Here is a 23,818-nt window from a genome sequence, read left to right as displayed (position 1 = left end):
AAACAGATCCCTTGGTGGAAGGCATCACTGCATTTGCTTTTTGTAACCAGTCCCATAACTACAGCAGTTGGATGACAACTTGTTTGAATACTTATTTCCAAATTTTCCATATATTAAACAGAGAAGGGGCAAATAGTAAGAAATGTAAGAAATATGGACGTTTAATAAATTAGGTTTATAAAATGTCTGCCTATTGCCTAATTTTTTATTTATACTACGCTAGACTTTAACAGATGTCTTGTTAGAATAAAACTTGATACTTTTTTATTAGCATACCACATGTAGCCAGAGAAATAAAAATGTGAGTGCTATATATAATACCAGTGGTGATATTCGGGTCTCACCTCCAGATAAGCACGGCACATGTCACAACAAGTTTTTTTTTTTTTATATTCCAATTTTCTTTAGCATAAAATCCATAAAACACTTGGTGGTTTCATTTATTGCAAGATAAAACCATAGCCATGTACGGTAGGTAGAAAGTAGTCGCTTGTAACAGAAATCTGCACTAATTATTACAAATCTCCTGCAGTTACTCTCTAGGATATAAGCCTGGCTGTCATGTAGACACCACAATATATTAATTTCATATTAAATAATCATTTGAATCAATAAGTATAATCAGGTCAAACATTAAAAAGCAGAAATAAAAGGAGCTTGTATAATAATAACAATAAGAGGAGTAATAAAGAGATCCATAATGTTCTTCAGTACAAAGTCCAGCTTTGATACTGATGAAACCCCCATATTCCATAAATGATGTCTTTAACCAGTAGCCGTTTGGTTGCCTATAACGCGCAGGATTTCTTTATAGCTACTTGGTTCTTGTGTGTTGATGCTTGTGTCTCCCACTTGGCCGTCTTCATAGCTGGAGAGAAAGAGAAAAGAAATATATTTAGGAGTATGAAGATGCGTTTCACAAATCTTGGAAAGTAATATAAGAGACACGGCTCAATAAAGGCGTTGCCCTCATTTATCAAAGTTTGGCCTCATGCACACGACCGTTGTTTTGGTCCGCATGCGAGCCGCAGTTTCTGCGGCTCGGATGTGGACCCATTCACTTCCATGGGGCCGCAAAAGATGCGGACAGCACTCCGTGTACTGTCCGCATCCGTTGCTCAGTTCCAAGGACCCGTAAAAAAAATATAGCATGTCCTATTCTTGTCCGTTTTGCGGACAAGAATAGGCAGTTATATCAATGGCTGTCCGTGCCGTTCCGCAAATGGCGGAACGCACACGGACGCCATCCGTGTTTTGCGGATCTGCAATTTGCGGACAGCAAAACACACAACGGTCGTGTGCATGAGGCCTTTCAAGTGACTTTTCCATGCATTAGGGAGGCTTGAGCAGAAAAACGCAATAAAAAGTTCACTAAAACTGCGTCTGTGAATCTAGCTTTATTCTACCCCTCTTTTAAAGGACTGAGGACTTGTTTCTAAAAAGAAAATACCTAGCCAAAGCCTGTGAGCAGAGACGGACAAGGAACTTATAGTGGCCCTGGATAAAATACTTAAAGTCGCCCATTTTGTAGTCGGGTCCAAATTGATGGAAGGCGGGGCCAGCAATACCATATTGTGCAACATTATACCACCCCAACAGAGCCAAATACCACAGTCCCTCACAAAATACATCCCCAAAAACTTCCACTGGCCGGCCATGAGGAAGGCACCGGCGGCCTCCTGGGCCTCGGCCCACCGGGAAATTTCCCTGTAAGGTCTAAGGCCAATCCACCCCGCCTGTGAGTCCTGCTTCCCCCTTCCCACACAGAAAGCCTGTGAGTAGTGATGGACAAACATCGGCCGGGAAGGTGCACGAATGCGATCAAATGTTCGCAAACCGCAAGTTCGCGGTGGGCCCCATTCAGTTTAATGGCAGGCGAACCAGAATTTTTTTTTCTCTGAAATGTGTCCTGTTATTTTAGGCCACAGGAGTACGTTGTTCCGATGTCGTTTGTCACTATCTGTAGCTGAGGTAACGCAGAAAAACCGCAAACAAATGCTGCACTACCCAACTGCACTATATAAAAAGTGTATTATAGGTATATCACACCCCTGCTTCAATCAGTTTTTTTGGGGCGGGACTGGTATATCACACCAGTAGAAATTATTTGTTCCAATAGCGTTTGTCCCTCTGTATAGCTGCGGTATCGCTGCAGAACCGCACACAACTGCTGCACAATACAAATGCACTGTGACTGTGACGAGGGGACATCCTCTGCGTCTGGAGGAAAGAAGGTTTGTACACAAACATAGAAAAGGATTCTTTACGGTAAGAGCAGTGAGACTATGGAGCTCTCTGCCTGAGGAGGTGGTGATGGTGAGTACAATAAAGGAATTCAAGAGGGGCCTGGATGTATTTCTGGAGTGTAATAATATTACAGGCTATAGCTACTAGAGAGGGGTCATTGATCCAGGGAGTTATTCCGATTGTCTGATTGGAGTCGGGAAGGAATTTTTTATTCCCCTAAAGTGGGGAAAATTGGCTTCTACCTCACAGTTTTTTTTTTGTTTTTTTTTTGTTTTTTTTTGCCTTCCTCTGGATCAACTTGCAGGATGACAGGCCGAACTGGATGGACAAATGTCTTTTTTCGGCCTTATGTAGTGTGTCATATGTACTATGTTACTATAATATACTTTCTATGTTTTAATATACTTTCTACGATAGCATACCTATACCAGTCCTTAAAAGGACTTTTGTGGCTCTATTAGCTAGCGTTTGGTGTCCCTAACAGTCTGTCCCTGCTCCACACAGCAACCTCTCCCTACACTGGCCAAAGACTGAATGTAAAATGGCAGCCAGATCGGCTTTATTTATAAGGTAGGGGGTGTGTCCATGTGCTGAAACGCCTCAATTGGCTGTCCTGTACCACCTGATAGATGTGTCATGGGTCAAAGTTATTCACAATGTTAAAGAATATGGCGCCGGTGGACATCTCCATATGTTCGCATGTTCGGCGAGCAAAGTTTGCTGCAAAACGAGCGCCGGGCGAACCGCAAGGCCATCTCTACCTGTGAGTCCTCCTTCCTTCTCTCACACAGAGAAAGCCTGTGAGTCTTGCTTTCACTCCCCACACATAGAGAAAGCCTATTAGTCCTGCTTCCCCCGCCTAAATATAAAACAAGCCTGTAACTCCCAACACACACACTCGCTTAGCTGTTTACAGAACTCCCATATGAGTGAATGGAGCATGCTGGGAGTTGTAGTTTCACCACAGTTGTAGTGCCAGAAGTTGCTGACTCCTGCTCTATCCTATGCTTGTTTCCGAATATTATTATTATTTTATTTTTGTAAAGGTAGGTATACATCTAATCACATATGGCTCCCAAATAGTGCCTTTCACTTGATTACTGTTGTCCACCAGGATTAATTGCGAAAAATAAAACACTGAAGCAAAGGATGCTTGCTTGGTAGATTGGTAAAACAACATATCATTCTTCACTCTAGACAGGTTTATAATGAATTGAACACCACGAAGCTCTAGATCTCCGTCTTCTAATAGTAAATCACGTCCATGTGTAGGCATACAACGCTCTGCAGCGGAATGATTTACTGGTACTCTTGCAGGCTCCTAGCTATGCCTTCATTACTGATACTAAATCCTAACCATATTTAATGTTCTACTGTAGATCTTGTACTCAAATTTTTTTAATATAATTTTTACCAGAAATTGTATGCAGGAGAGTGGAGCAAGCTTTTGGGAGACGCAAGTTACCTAGTTATCTAACATTTGTACTCCTATTCACTTCAATAGCAAAACATGCAGTACAGAAATGAGTAATTTAACACTTCCACCCAAGGAAATAATTCTGAGAAAAGACAAATAAATCCTGCTTCAGAGTTGCATCAAAGTTGGATGTGTGACTGTGGCAAGACTTCGAAAAATCCCCCATGTGGCCTACTACTAAAATATTATCAATTCATACTTTAATTCAAAACACAAGACAAGGGTGAGGTTCTAGTCCTTTAAAGGGGTTGTCCAGCTTTTTTATTTAGCCTTTTATACCTGGGTGAATAAATACTCATCTGCTCATATCTGCTTTATTCTGGCTCACTTTACTCGTCTTCCAGTCGCCGTCCTGTAAAGTGCAAGTCACGTGTGTTGCTGCTGCCAATGACTGGCCTCAGTGGTGACGTGTCCCAAAATGGAATGTCACGTGCTGTAGTGGGACATGTCACAATAAGGTCAGTCATTGGTGTGTTGCTGCTGCCAATGACTGGCCTCAGTGGTGACGTGTCCCAAAATGGAATGTCACGTGCTGTAGTGGGACATGTCACAATAAGGTCAGTCATTAGCTGCAGCGGCGAGCATAACCCCATCCATCCAGAAGTTTACAGCTCTAGGACCAGAAGGCCAGTGAAGAGAGCCACAGATCTGGAACAGAGAAGCGGGGAGCAGATGAGTTTGGCTTTTTACAAAGGTACAACAGGCTAGGTTTGACATTTAAAAACTAAAAACAGCTGGACAGCCCCTTTAATGACCCATAAGAGCGCTGATTGTGAGCACTGTTGACAACTTTCATGGCATTTTTCCCTGAAAATAGGGTGACTATGGCAGCTCCAATTACAAGGGAAAATGTAGTGTAAGCATTTATTAAAATAATAGCCCACAAAAGGTATTGTATGTCCTTTTGGGGGAATATAAGTAGAGATGAGCGAATTTCTCAAAAATTCGATTCGGACGATTCACCGAATTTTCCAAAAAGATTCGATTTGATCTGAATTGGCAGCGAATCGCATTAAAAACAGCTATTTCCTGACTACAGGGAGCCTGTATAGTGGTGTAGAACACTGTGCCTTGCAGTAACACGCATAGGGAGTCTGCTGTGGTAGTGAAACAATACTGTGAGTAACTATAACGTGCAGATGACAAGGGTCACTCTTAGAATCACTGCACACTTAACTTATTTGGGCAGTTACGGGGCCAAAACTGACCAAATAACTCAAGTGTGAACTCATCCTTACAAGTCGATGTTAGCGGCAGTTATAAAGAACCGTGCAGAGGCCCAAGATTCTACTGTAGCGTGAAAGAGCGCACTCCTTTTACACCATCGTCAGCTGATTCCACATAGATGTCTAAAGAATCTGTTCTATTAAACGCTTATACAAGTAGAGCCCCCCTGACAGAGTGGAGAGGGTGTCAAAAGTAAGTTTGTGTTGACGTCAGTGATTATTTTGCCCTTCCTCTGATCCGTCTGCACAATAACCCCCCCAGAAACGGATCCTGTTTGTTGAGCATCCGCCTTCACTCTGTCAGCATTTGGTCAGTAATCCATCAGTATTGCTAAAGCCACAAAAACAGGAGTGGATCCAAAACAGAGATGACACGTGAATGGAATTTTTGCATGTCTTCTGTGTTTTGTACCCACTTCTGCTTTTGGCTACGAAATCATAAGCCAATTCTAATGGGAACATACAGGCCTTACAGCTGGTACATAGACAGGATCCATTTTGCGTCTCATTTTTCCTTCCTTCTGACAGATCAGAAGAATGGTCAAATAAATGATTATGTCAACCAGGCAAAATAGTGGCCCAGTCATGGAGTGGGAAGGGTAGAAGAATAGCTTGAGAAGTCCACAGAGTGGCCCAATGACATAGTGTTGAATTAGCAGCAGCATGAGGACACCACAGAGTAGACCAGTGACATAGTGGGGAGGTGGCAGCAGCATGAGGAGGCCACAGACTGGCAAGGTGACATAGTGTGGAGGTGGCAGCAGCAGCATGAGGAGGCCACACACTGGCAAGTGGACATAGTGTGGAGGTGGAAGCAGCATGAGGAGACCACAGAGTGGCACAATGAAAGAGTGTGGAGGTGGAAGCAGCATAAGAAGGCCACAGACTGGCAAAGGGACATAGTGTGGAGGTGGCAGCAGGATGAGGAGGCCACAGAGTGACCCAGTGACATAGTGTTGAGTTAGCAGCAGCATGAGGAGGCCACAGAGTGGCCCAGTGACATAGTGTTGATTTAGCAGCAGCATTAAGAAACCACAGAGTGGCAAGGTGACATAGTGTGGAGGTAGCAGCAGCAGCAGAATGAGGAGGCCACAGAGTGGCCCAGTGACATAGTGTTGATGTAGCAGCAGCATGAGGAGACCACAGAGTGGCAAGGTGACATAGTGTGGAGGTGGCAGCAGCAGCATGAGGAGGCCACAGACTGGCAAGGTGATGATGGTAGGTGTAAGAAGGAGCACTTGGCATCAGATATGTGGCATCAGGCGAGTGGCAGCATCAGAATAGCAGCTGAGGCAGGTAGCCAGAAGGAACCTGTCTTTTTTGTCAAGGTTTGGGTGAGGCAGCATGGATGATCTAATCTGATGCATCAGACATTGGTGGGTGGAAATCCTGGCTGATCCACGCCTGATTCTTCTTCACAAAGGTCAGTCTCTCCACATTTTTGGTGGACAGGCGAGTTCTCCTTGGGGTAACTATGGCCCGCGCCGCACTGAACACACTACTGGCCGGGCAGGACAGCTTTTCCAGGGCAAACTCGGCCAATTGCGGCCACAAATCCAGTTTGGCTGCCCAAGTATGCAACCACCTCTTGGTTCAGGTTCTGCTCCAGGTCTAGCTGCTGTTGCTGGTGAGCAGTTTCTTCACTAGGTGGGTTAAGAAAGCTGCTCATCATCGACTCTAGACTCAAGATGCTACTGATGAAGGTGGTATTGCTCCTACCCCTCTACCCTGCTAGAACAGCCACGGCAGTGGACCCCTCGGTCAGTCTATAGTAGTTCAGTTTCTCATCCCTCTCTGCGGGTATAAAAAGGCCCCCATTTTGGACCGGTAGCGAGGGTCTAACAAGGTGGAGAGCCAGAAGTCAACCCTCTGCTGAATGGTGATAATTCAACTGTCACTACCCAAGCAAGTGAGCATGCACCGGGCCATTTACGCAAGTGACTTGGAGGGACTCCCTGCCTCCATCTCCACTGTATACTGCCACAGTGTGCCTGGGTCATTTGCCTCATTTTCCTCATCTCCCTCCTTGCTCCTACCGCTGCTCCTGCTCCTCCTCTCCTGACACCTGTGTATAAAAACCACCCATATTGTGCTCCAATGTCCTCCTCCTTCCTCAGTTCAGCCCCCACAGGTCTCATGTGGCTGTGAGATGTAGGCGCCACGTCTCCAGTCCCCAGGCAGATTTATCAGCATTTGTTCTAGGATTTGAAGCAGTGGATTAAAAATTACGTGGCATCCTCAAAGGGCCTGAGCAAACGGAAGGTGTCACGCATGATCTGCCACTGGCTGACATCGAAGTTACACAGGGGAGTACTCCTGTCCGCTTGTATCATCAAGAAATCATTGATTGCCTTTCTCTGTTCGTATAGTCGGTCCAACATATGGAGGTTGGAATTCCAACGGGTGGAAACGTCGCATATTAGCCTATGTTGGGGGACTCCGTTTTGCCTCTGCAGCTCAAGGAAGGTGTGCTTAGCGGTGTACGAGTGCCCGAAGTGCATGCAAAGTTTCCTGGCCATTTTTAGAATGTCTTGCAGATGGGTGGAAGACTTCAGGAACCGCTTGACAACCAGATTGAAAACGTGCGCCATGCAGGGCGCATGGCTTAGCCCTCCTTGACACAGCACCGACACCATGTTATTCCCATTGTCGGTCACACGGTTCCGATATTGAGTTGTTGCGGATTCGATTTCAATTTCTTGATGAAGGACACGGAGCAGTTCCTCCCCTGTGTGACTCAGTTTGCCAAGGCAAACAAAGGGAAGGACAGTGTGACACCACCATGTCCTGCACATGTGGTATGCTGGAGGAGCACTGTGAATTGTCCCTGCAGTGAAGGCTGAGGACACGGTGGTGGATAAGGAGGCAGAGGCGGACATTGTTGCAGGACCAACAGCATGAGATTGTGTAAGCAGAAGCAGCATCACCTGGCCAAGTTGCTGGTTTGGCTGAGCAGAAACCCAGTGGGCCGTAAAGGACATTTATTGTCCTTGACCATAGTTACAGCTCCATGCGTCGGTGCTGTGATACCCCAACACTCCACATTGACTGACTTCTACCGCCACTGCCTCCGTGAACCCCTTCACCACTACTTTCCGGGCAGATAGGCTGCTGCGAAGTGGGTTGTCTACCCCAGGCACGTTTGGCTCCCAACCTCCCACTGATGCCACCCTGCTGACTCCCAGCCACGCTGCCATCCTCTTCTCCCGATGATTATGAAGCTCCTTTGTCACTGGGCTCCCAATTGTGATCAGCTACATCATCAACCATTACTGTCTGCACATCACTGATATCCTCCTCAACGGTCTCTGAGCCAGGAGCCTGACCAATCGAAAACACCAGCACCTAAGCCCCTCTCCTCATCCCTACTTGCCTGCCTATCAGAGAAAGCGGCTGATGTCTTCTACAGATCTTGGCCGGGCAGTAGCTGCTGACTGTCCGCTAGTAGCTCGTCCTTGCTGTATAATGGAGCTGAGCCTACAGCATATAATACTTCTGTGGCTGAGCGAACAGCAAAGGACAGAGGCAGGTTGAGGGCAGGTGAGGGCACAGGGCCTGCTCCCGGGCCATGTCAACTAGGAGTTGTGTCTGACGAACCCACGACTCTTGGCTGAGGGTGTCTGATGTCACTTGGAACGAAGTGGATGACTGAGTCAACCATTCAAGAACCGCTGGGTTGCTGGTTAAGACACGACCGCTAGCTGACACTGGAGCTCAGGCCTCTCGAAGTGACCCCCTTACTCTGCTGCGACCTGTGCCTGCGCCAGAAACATTTAGGCCTCTGCCCCTCCCTTGTGCAGGGCCTGTCACTTCTCTGTCTGACATACTGCTAGATCAAATAAGTAAATAAAAAGGAAATGAATACACCCCAAAAAAAGGCTGTAATTTTCTCAATTTACCACACAATGACTAATAAGCCCTTTTTTCCCATTAATAAATGCCAAAAAAGGCTTTAGAATATATAACTGCACCGCTGAACGGCCAAAAAAGCTTTAGAACATATAACTGCACCGCTGAACGGTAAATAATACTTTTATTTTTGCCACTAATACATGCTAAAAAGGGCTGTAATTTTCTCACTTCACGACACAACGGCTAATAATCCCTTTTTCCCCACTAATACACGCCAAAAAACGACATCGCTAAACAGCAAATAATACTTTTTTTCCCACTAGTACATGCCAAAAAAGGCTTTAGAACATATACCTGCACCACACAAGGGCTAATAAGACGTAGAAATATTTCCTAGTAATACACCCTGATAATGTCACGATCCTTGGTCATGGTCGTGACTCTTGTGGCCGCATGCAGTTGCCTGTGGTCTTGGTGTTGTTGTCAATCACAGGTGAGGGCTATAGTATGTTGCCTCACCTGTGGTTGCCACTGGCAACATTGGGTATGTGGCAGCAGAGCAGCCTGAGCGGTGCTAGGCAGCTTGCTGCAGTAGGCATGCGGTTGCACCTGGCAACCTCTCCTATAGGTGTGCCTTTTATCAGTGTGCACGGGGTGTTATATGTGTTGTGTGCACGTCCCCTTTAGGTTGATGTTTTCCCTTCCCTGGTGTTGGAAGGGTTAACTTCCTTCCTAGTGTGTGTGTGCACTGGGTGTGTCTGACTGTGGGTGTGGCTACTTGGCCCTATAAAGCCTCAGTGGAAGGCAGTAGTCAGAGAGGGTGCTTCAGCCATGCTTGCTGGAGACATCCTCCTGGTTACTTTACCATCTGCCAGTGGGGGCCTCCCTTCTGGTCATAAAATTATGTTACACGGTGTTATGAAGGTGTGTGTGGGGTTTCCTTATTATTGCAGCTTATGGTCCTGGGTTCCTGTGTGATGTCTGGTGTGTGCTGTGTTCGTTGGTGTTCTGAACAGCAGCACTTGCACATGGGTTCCAGGCTTTGTTGTCTGTGGCAGGTGAGTGTTGTGTTGGTTTATTTGCCTGTCACTGCCATAAGTTGTTTCTGTTCCCCTTGTAGCTTGGCCACTTTAGACTCCTGTTTCTCCGTGTCCAGGAGGAACGGGCTGTCTACCCAGCTCCTAGTTCAGGGAATGACGGAGGGTCAGTAGGGATCCAAGGTTCCTGGGCATGGGCCCTCCTACCTTTATGGGCGGCTCATGCAGCTAGGAGTCAGGGTCAGATTAGGGAAGCGCTAGGAGGTGACATGCTCCCTAATTCTGTGGTTCTGGCCAAGTAGCAACCTTACCATCACCAGGCACTCCACGGCTGAGGGTGTTCCCCATCCTCAGCCGTGACAGATAATGACTGTATCAAACAGCACTTGTACCCCAATAAAGAGAACTGTTTGCTAGAATTACAAAGGTATCATCTATTGCAAACCTGAAAGCAGCAGTATAATGGCAATTTGGATCCCCAGTCAGTGCAGCAAGGTGTAATAGGATTGTTCCTATTACCCAGGCTGTACACTCCCCTATTGGACCCTGTTCTGCTTCAATACTGTGGAAAATTCCTCCCTATCCTTTCCCTACACTGCGCTGCTATGACGGGGACCCAATGGCAGGGAAGGCAGCTTTTCCGGGAGAGCCTGTGAGATCCAGCTCCCTGGATCTCACAGGATGCAGGCTGTAACTGTATTACACTCAGTAATACACTTACAACCAATGCATTACAACACAGAAGTATTGTGATGCATTGTAAAGGGGATAAGACCCCCAAAAGTTGAAGTCCCAGGGTGGGACATAAAATAGAGTGAAAAAAGTAAAAAAAAAAAGTTTTCTAAACAAAATAAAAATTTAAAGGGATTCTGTCACCTGGATTTTAGTAACAGAGCTTTTGACATCACCACATCAGGATCCTCGATTTGTTTTAAAATATACCAATATTACTGCCATCTGTCTTGTCATTTTGTAAAATAAAAAATAAAAAAAATATGGCTTTTATTAATATGCTAATTACCTCAGTAATGTGCCCAAGGGGCTGTCCCTCTGGCCGTTGGTGCCCAGCCGCCCCCATTCTCTAGGAGCCTAGCACCGCCCCACTGCTAATTTTTTTTTTAAACAAAATGACAAGACAGATGACAGTAATACTGGTATATTTTAAAACAAATCGAGGAGACTGATGTGGTGATGTCAAAAACTCTGTTACTAAAATCCAGCTGACAGAATCCCTTTAAGGTTTCAAGTAAAAAATAAAAAAGGGTCCTTTTCCCAAAATAAAGTAAAACATATTTTTTATATATATTACTCTTTTTATGAGGTAAGATAACCAAAAAATGGCTGTTCTGGCACAGTTTTTATTTTTTGTTTATAACAGCGTTCACCTGATAGAGTAGATAATGTGATATTTTTATAGAGCAGGTCGTAATGACGCGGCAATACCTAATATGTCTATTTTTTTGGGGGGGGGGGGGATCTACACAATAAAATAAAAAATCATGTTTTTGTGTTTCCATTTTCTAAAAGCCATATTTTTGGGGGCGTTTGTCTTAGGTAGGGTCTCATTTTTTGCGCGATGAGATGATGATTTGATTTGATTGGTACCATTTTAGGACACATTTGACTTTTTGATCGCTTGGTATTACACTTTTTGTGATGTAAGGTGATAACAAATTACTTTTTTGGCACATTTTTTATTTTATTTTTTTACACCGTTCACCAGATGGGTTGGATAACATGATATTTTTATAAAGCAGGTCAAAATTTACCGGTAATTTTACACAATAAAAGCATTTTAGAAAAAAAAACATGTTTTTGTGTCTCTATTTTCTGAAATCCCTATTTTTTTTATTTTTGTCTTATGTAGGATCTCATTTATTGCGGAATAAGGTGACGGTTCGATTTGTACCATTTTGAGGCACATATGAATCACTTGGCAAAGTGATAAAAAATTGATTTTTTGGCATGGTTTTTATTTTTTATGGTGTTCATCAGAGGGGTTAGCTAATGTGATATTTTTATAGAGCAGGTTGTTACGCAGCAATACCTAATATGTCTGTTTTTTTTCAATATATTTTGGTTTTAAACAATATGGCCTCTTGCATACGAACATGTGCTGCCTGTTGCCGTATTGCGGACCGCATTTGCGGATCCACAATACACAGGTGCCGTTCTGTGGGCATTCTGCATCACAAATGCGGACCCATTCACTTCAATGGGTACGCAAATCCGGAAATGCGGAATGGTGTGGAACGAAAGCACAGAACACAAACCTACAGAACATGTCCTATCTTTTTGCGGAATGGGCGGATCGCGATTCGCTGCGGCTGCCCCACGATCGGTGTTCGTGCATTGCGGCCCACAATTTGCAGGCCGCAGCACGGCCATGGGGCGCACAAATACGCGTGCAGGAGGTCTAAGAGCATTTTTTAAACAATAAAATAATGTTTTAGTGTCTCAATTTTCTGAAAGCTATATCTTTTTTATTTTTTGGGTGATTGTCTTATGTAGGGGCTCATTTATTGCGGGATGAGGTGACGGTTTGATTGGTACCATCGCTTGTTATTACACTTTTTGTGTTGTAAGGTGATAAAAAATTGATTTTTGGCACGGTTCATGTGATATTTGTATAGAGCAGGTCTTTACTGACGTGGCAATACCAAAAATGTTTAGTGTTTTTTAATTTTTTTAATTTTTAACCAATTATATGTGCGGATAGGAAGAAGTAAAATTTTTGTTAACTTTTTTAGGCTACTTTCACACTAGCGTTCGTCGGTCCGCTCGTGAGCTCCGTTTGAAGGAGCTCACGAGCGGACCCGAACGCCTCCGTCCAGCCCTGATGCAGTCTGAATGGAGCGGATCCGCTCAGACTGCATCAGTCTGGCGGCGTTCAGCCTCCGCTCCGCTCGCCTCCGCACGGACAGGCGGACAGCTGAACGCTGCTTGCAGTGTTCAGCTGTCCGCCTGGCCGTGCAGAGGCGAGCGGATCCGTTCAGACTTACAATGTAAGTCAATGGGAACGGATCCGCTTGAAGATGTCACCATATGGCTCAATCTTCAAGCGGATCCGTCCCCCATTGACTTTACATTGAAAGTCTGAACGGATCCGCTCAGGCTACTTTCACACTTAGAATTTTTTCTAAGTTATTAATGCAGACGGATCCGTACTGAACGGAGCCTCCGTCTGCATTAATATGATCGGATCCGTTCAGAACGGATCCGATCGAACGCTAGTGTGAAAGTAGCCTTTTTTTCACTTTTTTTTTTTTACACTTTTTTGACCCAGACCCACTTGGTTCTTGAAGATCCAGTGGGTCTGATGCCTCTACAATACACTGCAGTGCACTGTATAGTGTACTGCAGTGTATTGTCATTCATAGTAAGCCTGATCAGGCTCCTGCCTTTAGCAGGAGCCTGATTAGGCTTAGATATACCACGGCAAGCCGGATACCTGTGAAGATTGCAGCACAGCGGCCCGATGGGGAAGGGATGGAGTTCCCTCCCTAAGTTTACCCTTCAAGCATCGGGCCTCTGCCACAGCATAGCAGCGGCCCGAAGGTTAGCCCCTCCATAATGCGGTCCCTAAGGACCGCGGCATGGAAGGTGTTAAACGGCCATACTAAAGAGGGGAAAGAGGGGGTTAATGCCACAGCATCGGGCCGCTGCCACAGCAGAGTAGCGGCTCGATGGTTAGCCCATTCCATACACCGGTCCCTAAGGACCGCGGCATGGAAGGGTTATGTCTGCATTCTGAAGCAGACTGTCATCTGTATGTTACAGTTGACAGTCTGCACTGCTCTGCCATCCTGAAGGAGAGGGGGGACAGTAGGAGGAGGGAGAGAGAGACAATGCGCGCTCCCGTGTGGAGCAAGGAATGGTTACAGAGAATCTGACGGATTCTCTGTAAATCTACTGAGAGCAGCCTGCTGTGCATAGGAAGCACAGTAGGCTGTAGATCAAAAAAGATAGATAAATAGAACCAATTGGAAAAATGATTTTCTCCACAAAATATTTTTTTTTTTTTACAAAGGTGTCCATATCCTTTAAGGTGTTTCAAACAAGTCGCATTTAGAAAAAGACACAGCATTTTTGCAAAATATTTTCCTGCAATTTTTTTTTAAACATTGGCGACAGATGTTAGCTGTAAGTTAATAGGGACATTTAAGTACTAAAAAGAATAGCATATTTCTACTTTTTTCTTATGAGTTTTCCCATAGTCTTCTCTATAGGGCTGGAAAATGCATGTAAAAATAAATGGGGGAAAAAACACACACAAAAAAAAAAAAACATTTGCACAAAATGCATTTTTTTACTGACCAACACAAATGCCTAAAAACGATTCTGGCTGCCACAGTGTGCTGGGACGTTAAGGCCCCTTTCACACGGGCGAGTTTTCCGTGCGGGTGCGATGCGTGCGGTGAACGCACTGCACCCGCACTGAATCCTGACCCATTCATTTCTATGGGACTGTGCACACGAGCGGTGATTTTCACGCATCACTTGTGCGTTGCGTGAAAATCGCAGCATGCTCCTCTTTGTGCGTTTTTCACGTAACGCAGGCCCTATAGAAATGAATGGGGTTGCGTGAAAATCGCATGCATCCGCAAGCAAGTGCGGATGCGGTGCGATTTTCACACATGGGTTCTAGGTGACAGTCTATTCACTGTATTATTTTCCCTTATAACATGGTTATAAGGGAAAATAATAGCATTCTGAATACAGAATGCTTAGTATAATAGTGCTGGAAGGGTTAAAAATAATAAAAAAGTTAACTCACCTTCTCCTCTTGTTCGCGTAGATGTCGGTCTGTTCTTTAGCTGTGGGCTGAAGGACCTGTGGTGATGTCAGATCACATGCTCCATCACCATGGTGATGGACCATGTGATTGGAGCATGTGATCTGACATCACCTCAGGTCATTCAGCCCACAGCTAAAGAACAGATCGGCATCTACGCGAACAAGAGGAGAAGGTGAGTTAACTTTTTTATTATTTTTAACCCTTCCAGCACTATTATACTAAGCATTCTGTAGTCAGAATGCTATTATTTTCCCTTATAACCATGTTATAAGGGAAAATAATACAATCTTCAGAACATCAATCCCAAGCCCGAACTTCTGTGAAGAAGTTCGGGTCTGGGTACCAAACATGCGCGATTTTTCTCACGCGAGTGCAAAACGCATGACAATGTTTTGCACTTGCGCGGAAAAATCATGCATTTTCCCGCAACGCACCCGCCTCTTATCCGGGCAAAAAACATGACGCCCGTGTGAAAGAGGCCTAATACATGCTTTCTAAGAGACTAATAAAGTCACTGGAAGGAGTTTTTTTGAAGAAATGTCACAACTAAATGTAAATGTAATCCTCCCAGTGTAATGTTCTTCTTCAGCACCATTCTACGATACAAGAAGAACATTGTAGGAGCATGAAGGATATAAAAAACACAAGCTTTGATACTTACACAAAAAAGAACCGTGTACAGACGTGATCCGTATTGGGAACAACCCAGATCTCCCCATGTTTGTGCAATTCTGGTGAAGTAATCACTTTAATAGAAAAATCACATTAGATATTCAGTGGTTAATTCACGACACACCGTTAAGGAGTTTTACAGCAGAACACAAGATTTGGCGACCTATTATATCATGAATAATGTATAAAATTTTAATATCATATAGTACATAACAGTCCCTTTCTAACAAACCTAGAACCAGCCCTGTACTTCACATGGAACCATTTAGTGCTAGATTTATTTCAAGCTCAGGGGGTAAGCACTTTCTGAGAGGGTGTGTCCTTTCTACTGCAGCTGGTGGCACTTGAAGGATGGAACTGAGCCCGTGCGACCATCTCAGTACGCAGGACAGAGAAATTAGAAAAAGAGTAAACAAAAGGTGGCGCTATACTGCTAGATTTCAGTAAATAACTCACTGGCTATGCTAAATTTTCAATTACATGCAATTACAAAAGTATTCAAATCCAGGTGCTGGTTTGAAAAATGTAAAATATTTTTGCCATGATCCTCATTTACACTGAGAATTAAAGGGAACCTGTCATCAACTTTATGCTGACTCCACTGAGGGCAGCATAAAATAGTGACAGAAATGCTGATGTCAGCGGTGTGTCACTCATGAGCTAAAAGTAAGTGGTTGCTGAGAACCAGCATCATAATCATTGCAGACTGGGCCTTGAGAAGAGTCACATCTAACTGAGAAGAGTCCTGATTATTCAAAATCTCCTGCACGCTCACCCATCTACTAATGATTGGCAGTTCTCTCCTAGAGAACAAGGGAGAAAACTAGATAGAAGCCTGACAGTCATCAGCAGGTGGGAAGGAGAGCAGGAATTCATGAATAACCAGGACTCTTCTCAGGTGGCCGGGACTCTTTTCCGGGCCCAGTCTGCAATGTTTGTGATGTTGGTTCTCAGCAACCACTTACTTTTAACTATAAATGACAGACCCCTGAAATCAACTCACCTGTCTATACTGTATACTGCCGTTAGTATGGGCAGCATAAAGTTCTCCATGCAAAGAACACTTCAGAGGGAGGGACCACTTAGGGTGGTAAAACAGTAATAGAAACCAAGCAGAAACCACTCAAATATTAAACTACAGCTGAACTTCTTACCTTCGCATAAGGCTATACATTTTAAGTTACGGCTTTGCAAAAATTGTGATTGTTGTCCTTTCTTCTGTGACTAAAAAGCAAAGAATGGAGAGAGCATTATTGCTAAAAGAATCTATGGAAATATTATATAACAAATGTCTGCTGTCAAAAGGAATTATAGAAAAGTTCATAAATGCGGTTTTGACATCTTTGTGTAAAACTGCAACTTAGGGGCTTCTATTTTATTTTTTATTTTTATGATGTCTCATTTGAAGTATTTATTACTGTATTTTTCACTTTATAAGACACCTGATCATAAGAGGCACCAAGGTTTTAGAAGAGATAAATAAGAAAAAAAGATATTTTTCATCAGACCTCAGATCAGACCCCCAATCTTCATCAGACCTCAGATCAGACCCCAAATCTTTATCAGACCCCCAAACCAGACCTCCAATCTTCATCATACCTCATATCAGACCCCCCATCTTCATCAGACCTCAGATCAGACCCCAAATCTTTATCAGACTCCCAAACCAGACCTCCAATCTTTATCAGACCTCAGATCAGAACCTTCAATGAGACCCACAATGTTTATCAGACTGGATCAGACTGCCCAATCAGACCCCGAAACTGTATCAGACCTCAGATCTGACAGTAAAATAAATAAAACAACTTACGTCTTTACTGTAGGTCCCTTTTTTCAGAAGAGTAGAGGGCACCTGCTCTACTATGGTAGCCAACAGAGTTAGATAAAAATGAGTGTAAATGGGGCAATTCCCAATTACTGCTGAAATACAGGTATTGGGCATGAATGATGTTCACAACACTAGCAGGGTCATACACAGATCTCATAGGGCCCCATAGCAAAACTTAGAATGGGTCTTCAGTGAGCTTTCAGACCAGGTTTTTTCTTATTGAGTGGATGAATATTTTTATTAAAAAGATTCACCCTATGCCTAACCCACTTCTATGATCGACAAAGCTGCTTCATACATATAGTGATTTCTCTGTGTTTCATCACCATGTTTCTTCAAGTATTTACCCCAGAAAACTGGGATAAATACATTGATAATTCTCCTCCTCCTGCACACGACCGTTTTGTGCACCCGTGGCCGTTGTCCCGTTTAACGTGTTTTTCTGCAGTCCCATTGACTGCACCGTTTGGCAGCCACATCCGTGATCCGTGTTTCCTGGCCGTGAAAAAAATAGGACCTGTCCTATTTTTTTCACGGCCAACGGTTCACGGACCTATTCAAGTCAATGGGTCCGTGAAAAATCACGGATGCACACAAGATTGTTATCCGCGTCCGTGATCCGTGTCCGTTTTTTCCTATCATTTCAATGGCAAACTTGACTTAGATTTTTTTTTCATTTTTCATGTCAGTGGATCCTCCAAAAATCACGGAAGACCCACGGAAGAAAAAACGGGCACGGATCACGGAACCACGTTTTGCGGAACGTTAAAAAATACTGTAGTGTTCAGGAGGCCTAACAGTTCCTGCAGTTGTGTGACTTGCCTCCAGGGTAAGCACCTCTGGTCAACTACTCAGGGTGCTGTCTGCATCATCTTATACCACATTCAGGTCAATCATATGCTACTGTCCATGGCATGAGGAAAATATGTAAAAATATACTTGCATTATAATACCATAAATAGCAGTTATCTGAGATACAATTATAGATAGAATTATAGGCAGACATTATAAATGTAATATGCCAAGATTAAGTATCAATGAAGAGGGTAAGTGACAAATAAGAATGGACTGACCATATCTGAAATGCCAGAAGAATGTTACCTGTGATGTACTACTGCTTTTGCTGCTTGGGGGGTCGTCCTTGGCTGATACTTTCTGTTGCTTCTTGTTCATCCCTGTGTAGAGAATGTTGAAATGTTACACCCTGTAAGGTATCATGTACTCAGCTGTATCCCCCGATGTACAGATCCTGAATATGATGCCAAAGAACTGGTATACAGTAGCTTTGTTCTTGTTAGGATAGGTTCACATCCGCATTTGAGCATCCATCACAGAAATTGTCAAAAATAGCGGCGAGAAAAGTCCTGCACAACTTTTTTCTCCGTTAAAGAAATGTTCTCCAGAATTGAAACCAAACGGATCCCACTATAGACACAAAGGGATCTGTTAGGTTCCACCTGTGTCAGTTATGTGCCAAATCTCCATTATTTCCATTCTTCTAATCACGGTGATGTGAACAAGCCCTAAGGGTGATTTCAAATATCCTTGTTTGAGAGTGTTTTTTCTTGCCTTCATTATATAATATTTTTGTGTTTATGCTGTTAGACATATAATTTAAGGTGTTTTAGAATAGTCGTTGAGGTTTTCTTTTCTTTTCAAAATGCAGCATGCTCTAGGGATGGTGTTTTCCTATAGACTTGTGTATAAAAGAAAAGAAAGCCATTTAAGGTGCAAAAAAGAAAAACTATAAAAAAAGCTTAGCATTTTTTAACTAGCAAAAAAAGTCTCATCACAATCCAGTAATAGATCATTTGTCTCTATACTCGGAAACTACCTCTGGGTTCCCATAAATATATCAGGTCATCAGTTGCTTTTAAACTTAATAGAGATAGAAAAAGAGTTTTTGGCTCGTTTTGATTTTGGTAGTACTATGCCATTGGAAAGGAAATAAAAAATGCTGTCCTTCTGCAGCAGTCAGCATAGAGAGATAAAACTCCTATATAGATAGATAATCCACTGTCAGTTTACTGCTGCTGTGAAGGAGAGATGTTATATTAGTAAATTAATAGATTAGTAGAATTGAAATAACAGTATAACAGCGCTATTGTACGTTTGATAGGCCTAGATAAGGATGCCCCCCGAAGAGCATTGCACTTATCAGTGTGATGTGGGGTGCTCTGATTGAGTCAGTCATCCCTTTCCCTCTCTGGTCACAGTGATGGTCTGACTGAGAGAGTTAGTCGAGGCTGTTTGCTGTGGAGGAGGAAGTTAAAGAACCCGGACAGGAAGTAGAATACATGGAGTGGCTTCAAACATTATATATAGAAAACCATCCACCTGTTTTTTGTAATAATTTAAACTACATAGAATAATCACATATAGGCTGTTAATATTCTATGTAATGATGGTAGTGCCCCTTTAAATGAAAGATTAAGTATCAGTTTAAATCAGAAAATAAAACATTGTCAACATGCAGAGGCCAAAAACCTCCACAATACTCCGAATCATGTAGACTCATATACTGGATTTTTTCTATTATTCAGTGAGCAATTATATCCTCCTCACGACTGATGGGCGAACTACCTTCATCCTTTTATTATTTCATAAAAAATCCTCAGTTACATAGATATATTCTAAAACATAAGAGACGCCGAGCCCTACAGCATCCTGGCCTCCATCCCATGCCTTGCTCATGGGTATACCTATACAGTCCTTGTATCAATGTGGACACACATTGATACAAGGAGAGATGTCAATCACCCTATGTGGGTGGGGTCATCAGGACTCTTCTGGTCTCTCTTAGGAGTCCTGTCAGGATTTGCTCTGCATTTTCTATGCAGAAATCCTGTTCCAAATGACAAACTTATATATCACAGAGCTCAGCTTCTCTCCCTCTATCACATACCACTCTCAGATAGGGCAGCATAAATCAACGGAAAGGTGTTCCACTATAGCTACGTAGGCCAATATATTAAATGGTTTTCTAAAATGCACCAAGCTGCCATGGTACCAGTATGGGTTCCCATGAAGGACGGGTGGGGTGTTTTAGTTTTGTCTATAGATTCACTAAAGTGTTAACCCAAATAAGTTCACATGACTGTCCACACATAGACAACAACTTTAACTGCACAAAATACAATAAAAAGAAATCTGACATTTACCTGAGTAGCCAAATGATATGCTTGCTAATGGACTTAGATAGATTCCACTTCCGTACATGGCACCATGAAGCTAAATCAATATCAAGAGAGATTTGCATCACATAAATGCTTTACATCACTCCGTCCATCACTGTATAAATGGCAGGTGTTAAAATGCATTTACACATAAGAAACAAAGAAAAAACTAAAAAAATCTATAGATTTAATCTACAGACCCTCTGGGGTCCCTTCACAGCGCCATTGATTTGAGAGGTTTACAGAAGTTGATGCAGTAAAAGGATTTAATAAAACATAACAGAACTTGAAGATTATTGTATCTGACATAGGTTGAGCCCCAATCACACAAAATTAAATGTTAAAATTCAGTTTCTGTGGCTTTACCTGGTGTCAGGGTGTTTGACGTTTTTATTTTAAAAAATTGTGGGCTCAAAACATATTTGGATTCCAGTGTTAGAGGAGGTATTTGAATGACACATTATACTACTATAAAAAGTAAAATCTCTAATATAAAAAAAATACACCAACATGTAAAACAAAATCAGCACTGGCATCTGATGGGTTAATCAGCATACCTACTGATAACTGAAGTCCTACCCGGCTCTACATATGAGTGTCTCAAAACTGCCTCCTTTAAAGGGCATCTGTCAGCAGTTTTGTCCCTATGACACTCCCTGACCTGTTACATGTGCGCTTGGCAGCAGAAGACATCTGTGTTGGTCACATGTTCATATGTGCCCGCACTGCTGAGAAAAATGATGTTATAATATATGCAAATGAGCCTCTAGGAGCAACGGGGGCGTTGCCGTTACACCTAGAGGCTCTGCTATCTCTACAACTGCCGTGCCCTCTGCACTTTGATTGACTTAAGGAGAAGTCAGGGCCAGGAGTGATGACGTTTTCAGAGCCCGGTCCTGTCAATCAAAGTGCAGAGAACGCGCAGTTAGTTGCAGAGACAGCAGAGCCTCCAGGTGTAATGGAAACGCCCCCATTGCTCCTAGAGGCTTATGTGCATATATTAAAACTTCATTTCTCAGCAATGCGGGCACATATGAACATGGGACCAACACAGATGCCTTCAGCTGCCAAGTGCACATGTAACAGGTCAGCCAGTGTCATAGGTACAGATCTGCTGACAGATGCCCTCTAAGAGTGTTCCAAACTCAGAGATTGCATAGGCCGAGAATATGCCGCAGATGTCTTATAAATGAGGGTCACACTTTTGGGATTCACACCTGTATCATGTAAGGGCCTGTGAAGGGTTAAAACTGAATTTTGGGTGCTGATTTTGGTGCGTTTCCATCTGAAAATCAGCTCCAAAATATCCTAACAGAACAATGATCACGTCCCCACATTTTTGGGGGCGGTTTTTGGCGTAAATATGCGCCAAAATAGCAAGCTGAAAATGCAGTTTTGTATTGAAGTAAACGCCCATTGGTTGAAAAATGCACAAAAAAATGCATGAAAAGCGTGTAAAAAACTGCACAAGAAACCGCACTGTAAAAAAAAAAAACACAGTGAATTCTGTAGAAGGATTTTCAAAATCTGTTAACATACCCAACTCATGACTAGTGTTGATCACGAATATTCGAATCGCAAATATTAATTGTGAATATCAGCCGTTCGAGAATTTGCCAATATTTAGAATATAGTGATATATATTCGTTATTTCGAATATTCTAGATTTTTATTTTATTTTTTATCAGTAACCTTCCTTCTTGCGGGCCAATGAGAAGGCTGCAATGTCTTTGTCAGAGCTTAGCAACATCCCTAGCAACCAATAGGAAAGTTGACCACCCCTTACTATATAAGAACCTCCCCAGCTGTTCTGAGACAGACAGCAGTGTTATTGCTGTGCTCTGTGCTTTCCACACTACAGTAGATAAATAGATAGATAGCTTATATATATAATACAGATAGTTAGTGTAGGTTATATCCAGATATAGTGTAGGTACTGCTGTCCATACATATATGCAGACCTGCTAAAATGTGAAGTTCCACATATTGCGCCAAAATATTTGCATCGTAATTGCCGATTTGCGCATTCACGAATATATTGGAGCACTTGACTCTATCTGCATATAAAGCTATTTTTAATGTTCTGCCGTGCCAACTATTTTCTCCAGTCTCAGGAAACTTCTAGCAGCTTGGAAAATGGAGCAGCCTGTATTTCGCGCGCATTACGCAAATATTACATTGTCGATTTTTCGCGATCGAAAAAATAATCTTGAATTCTCGAATATATGAAGAATATTCGCCCAAATATACGTGAAATATCGCAAATTCGAATATAGCCCCTGCCGCTCATCACTACTCATGACGAGGTGGCCACTGGCTGACACATCTAGGCAAAGAAAGTGGCTTTGGATCGGTGGCAAGTGGGATCACCTGCACTCATCCCCCTCACAATGAACAGAGAACTGCCCCCCCCCCCCCCCGTGACCTCCTTACTAAAGTTGCAGATTTACATAGCGCACATCACTTTTGCGGCTTGGTCCACAGGGTGATCACTGGGTTGTTGGCTGGTAACCAATATCAGTGAACAGACCGGAGACTTGGGGGCATTTCATATGGCTGGCCCTTATATGCTATGAGCTGGCTTAGATTTACACTCTAACTGATGCCAGTTCCTGGCATAAAGTTTAGTAAATCTGTCGGGGGCCACTCCCTTTGAATGAACCCCATCCCCATTTTGTGTGGTGTAAAATTGAAAAAAGTTGCATACTTTTTTTCACAGAATACCTTTTGAAAAAAAAAAATATATTGCTAGAAAACTGGCGTGCAAACTTTGATAAATCCCCCACCCATTGTGAGATGCTAAACTGCAATCATTTTTATTGCTATAAAGCAAATAGTCTACATGAATACAGCTCCAGGGCAGACCAATGTGTATCCATGGTGAAGGACTACAAGCAGGTGTTACTTTATTCTCTCTGATTCCTCCCTCTTCTTGCTAATCTACAGAAAGTAGAAGATGTGGCAGATGGAAGAGAGTACCACATGACTGTGGGTTCTGACTACATAGGGGTTGTTTGTAGTCTGTAACCATGGAGACACATAGTTCTGCACTGAAGTCTATAATAATATTACATTTTGCCACCTTTGGGACAAAGCAGACCATGTGGCTGCTGTGGGACCCTTGGAGGGAGGGAAATGCCCCTGTGATTCTGGGTGGAGAAAACCTGATGCCTTTCTTCTCCAGAAGAACTGCATCATTGGCAAACAAGGGGCACTGATATCGGACTAGTGGTTATGGAAAGGGAATGAAAGGGGAAGCCAACACAAAACTGTTCGGTCTCATTTGGTAAGACCTGGCACCATTATAGGGACCACTTTGATTTTTGCTATTGGTACCTTCTTTTCCAACCGTGCCACTGCTTTGTGGTCAGAGTAATCCCCTGGAAGGTTTCACCGGTAGTAATACTTGACATTACCTGCAGTCTTGTGTTGGAAGCAACTACTAAGCCGTTCCTCAGGATAGAGTGCCAATTTTCAATGTGTGAGCCACTGAAATAGAAAACAT

General features: G+C 43.3%; 1 protein-coding gene across 3 annotated transcripts in view; it reads right to left on the bottom strand.

Annotated features, from left to right (window-relative positions):
- Nucleotides 1-426: 426 nt before the first annotated feature.
- PARP8 (poly(ADP-ribose) polymerase family member 8) overlaps nt 427-23,818 on the bottom strand; it is a 276,892-nt gene continuing 253,500 nt past the window's right edge. For all 3 annotated transcript variants that reach the window (XM_044276222.1, XM_044276223.1, XM_044276224.1), the window contains 6 exons: nt 23,730-23,802; nt 20,299-20,368; nt 18,239-18,312; nt 16,464-16,533; nt 15,299-15,383; nt 427-868 (listed from right to left, as the gene is read on the bottom strand). In XM_044276222.1, the coding sequence (XP_044132157.1) occupies nt 766-868; nt 15,299-15,383; nt 16,464-16,533; nt 18,239-18,312; nt 20,299-20,368; nt 23,730-23,802 (475 nt within the window). In that variant the 3' untranslated portion in view covers nt 427-765. The remainder of the gene's footprint in view (nt 869-15,298; nt 15,384-16,463; nt 16,534-18,238; nt 18,313-20,298; nt 20,369-23,729; nt 23,803-23,818) is intronic.

Source organism: Bufo gargarizans, chromosome 1, assembly GCF_014858855.1.
Source record: "Bufo gargarizans isolate SCDJY-AF-19 chromosome 1, ASM1485885v1, whole genome shotgun sequence".
Taxonomy (NCBI): Eukaryota; Metazoa; Chordata; class Amphibia; order Anura; family Bufonidae; genus Bufo; species Bufo gargarizans.
The sequence above is the reverse complement of the archived record's forward strand: the minus strand, read 5'-3'. Positions and strand labels throughout refer to the sequence as shown.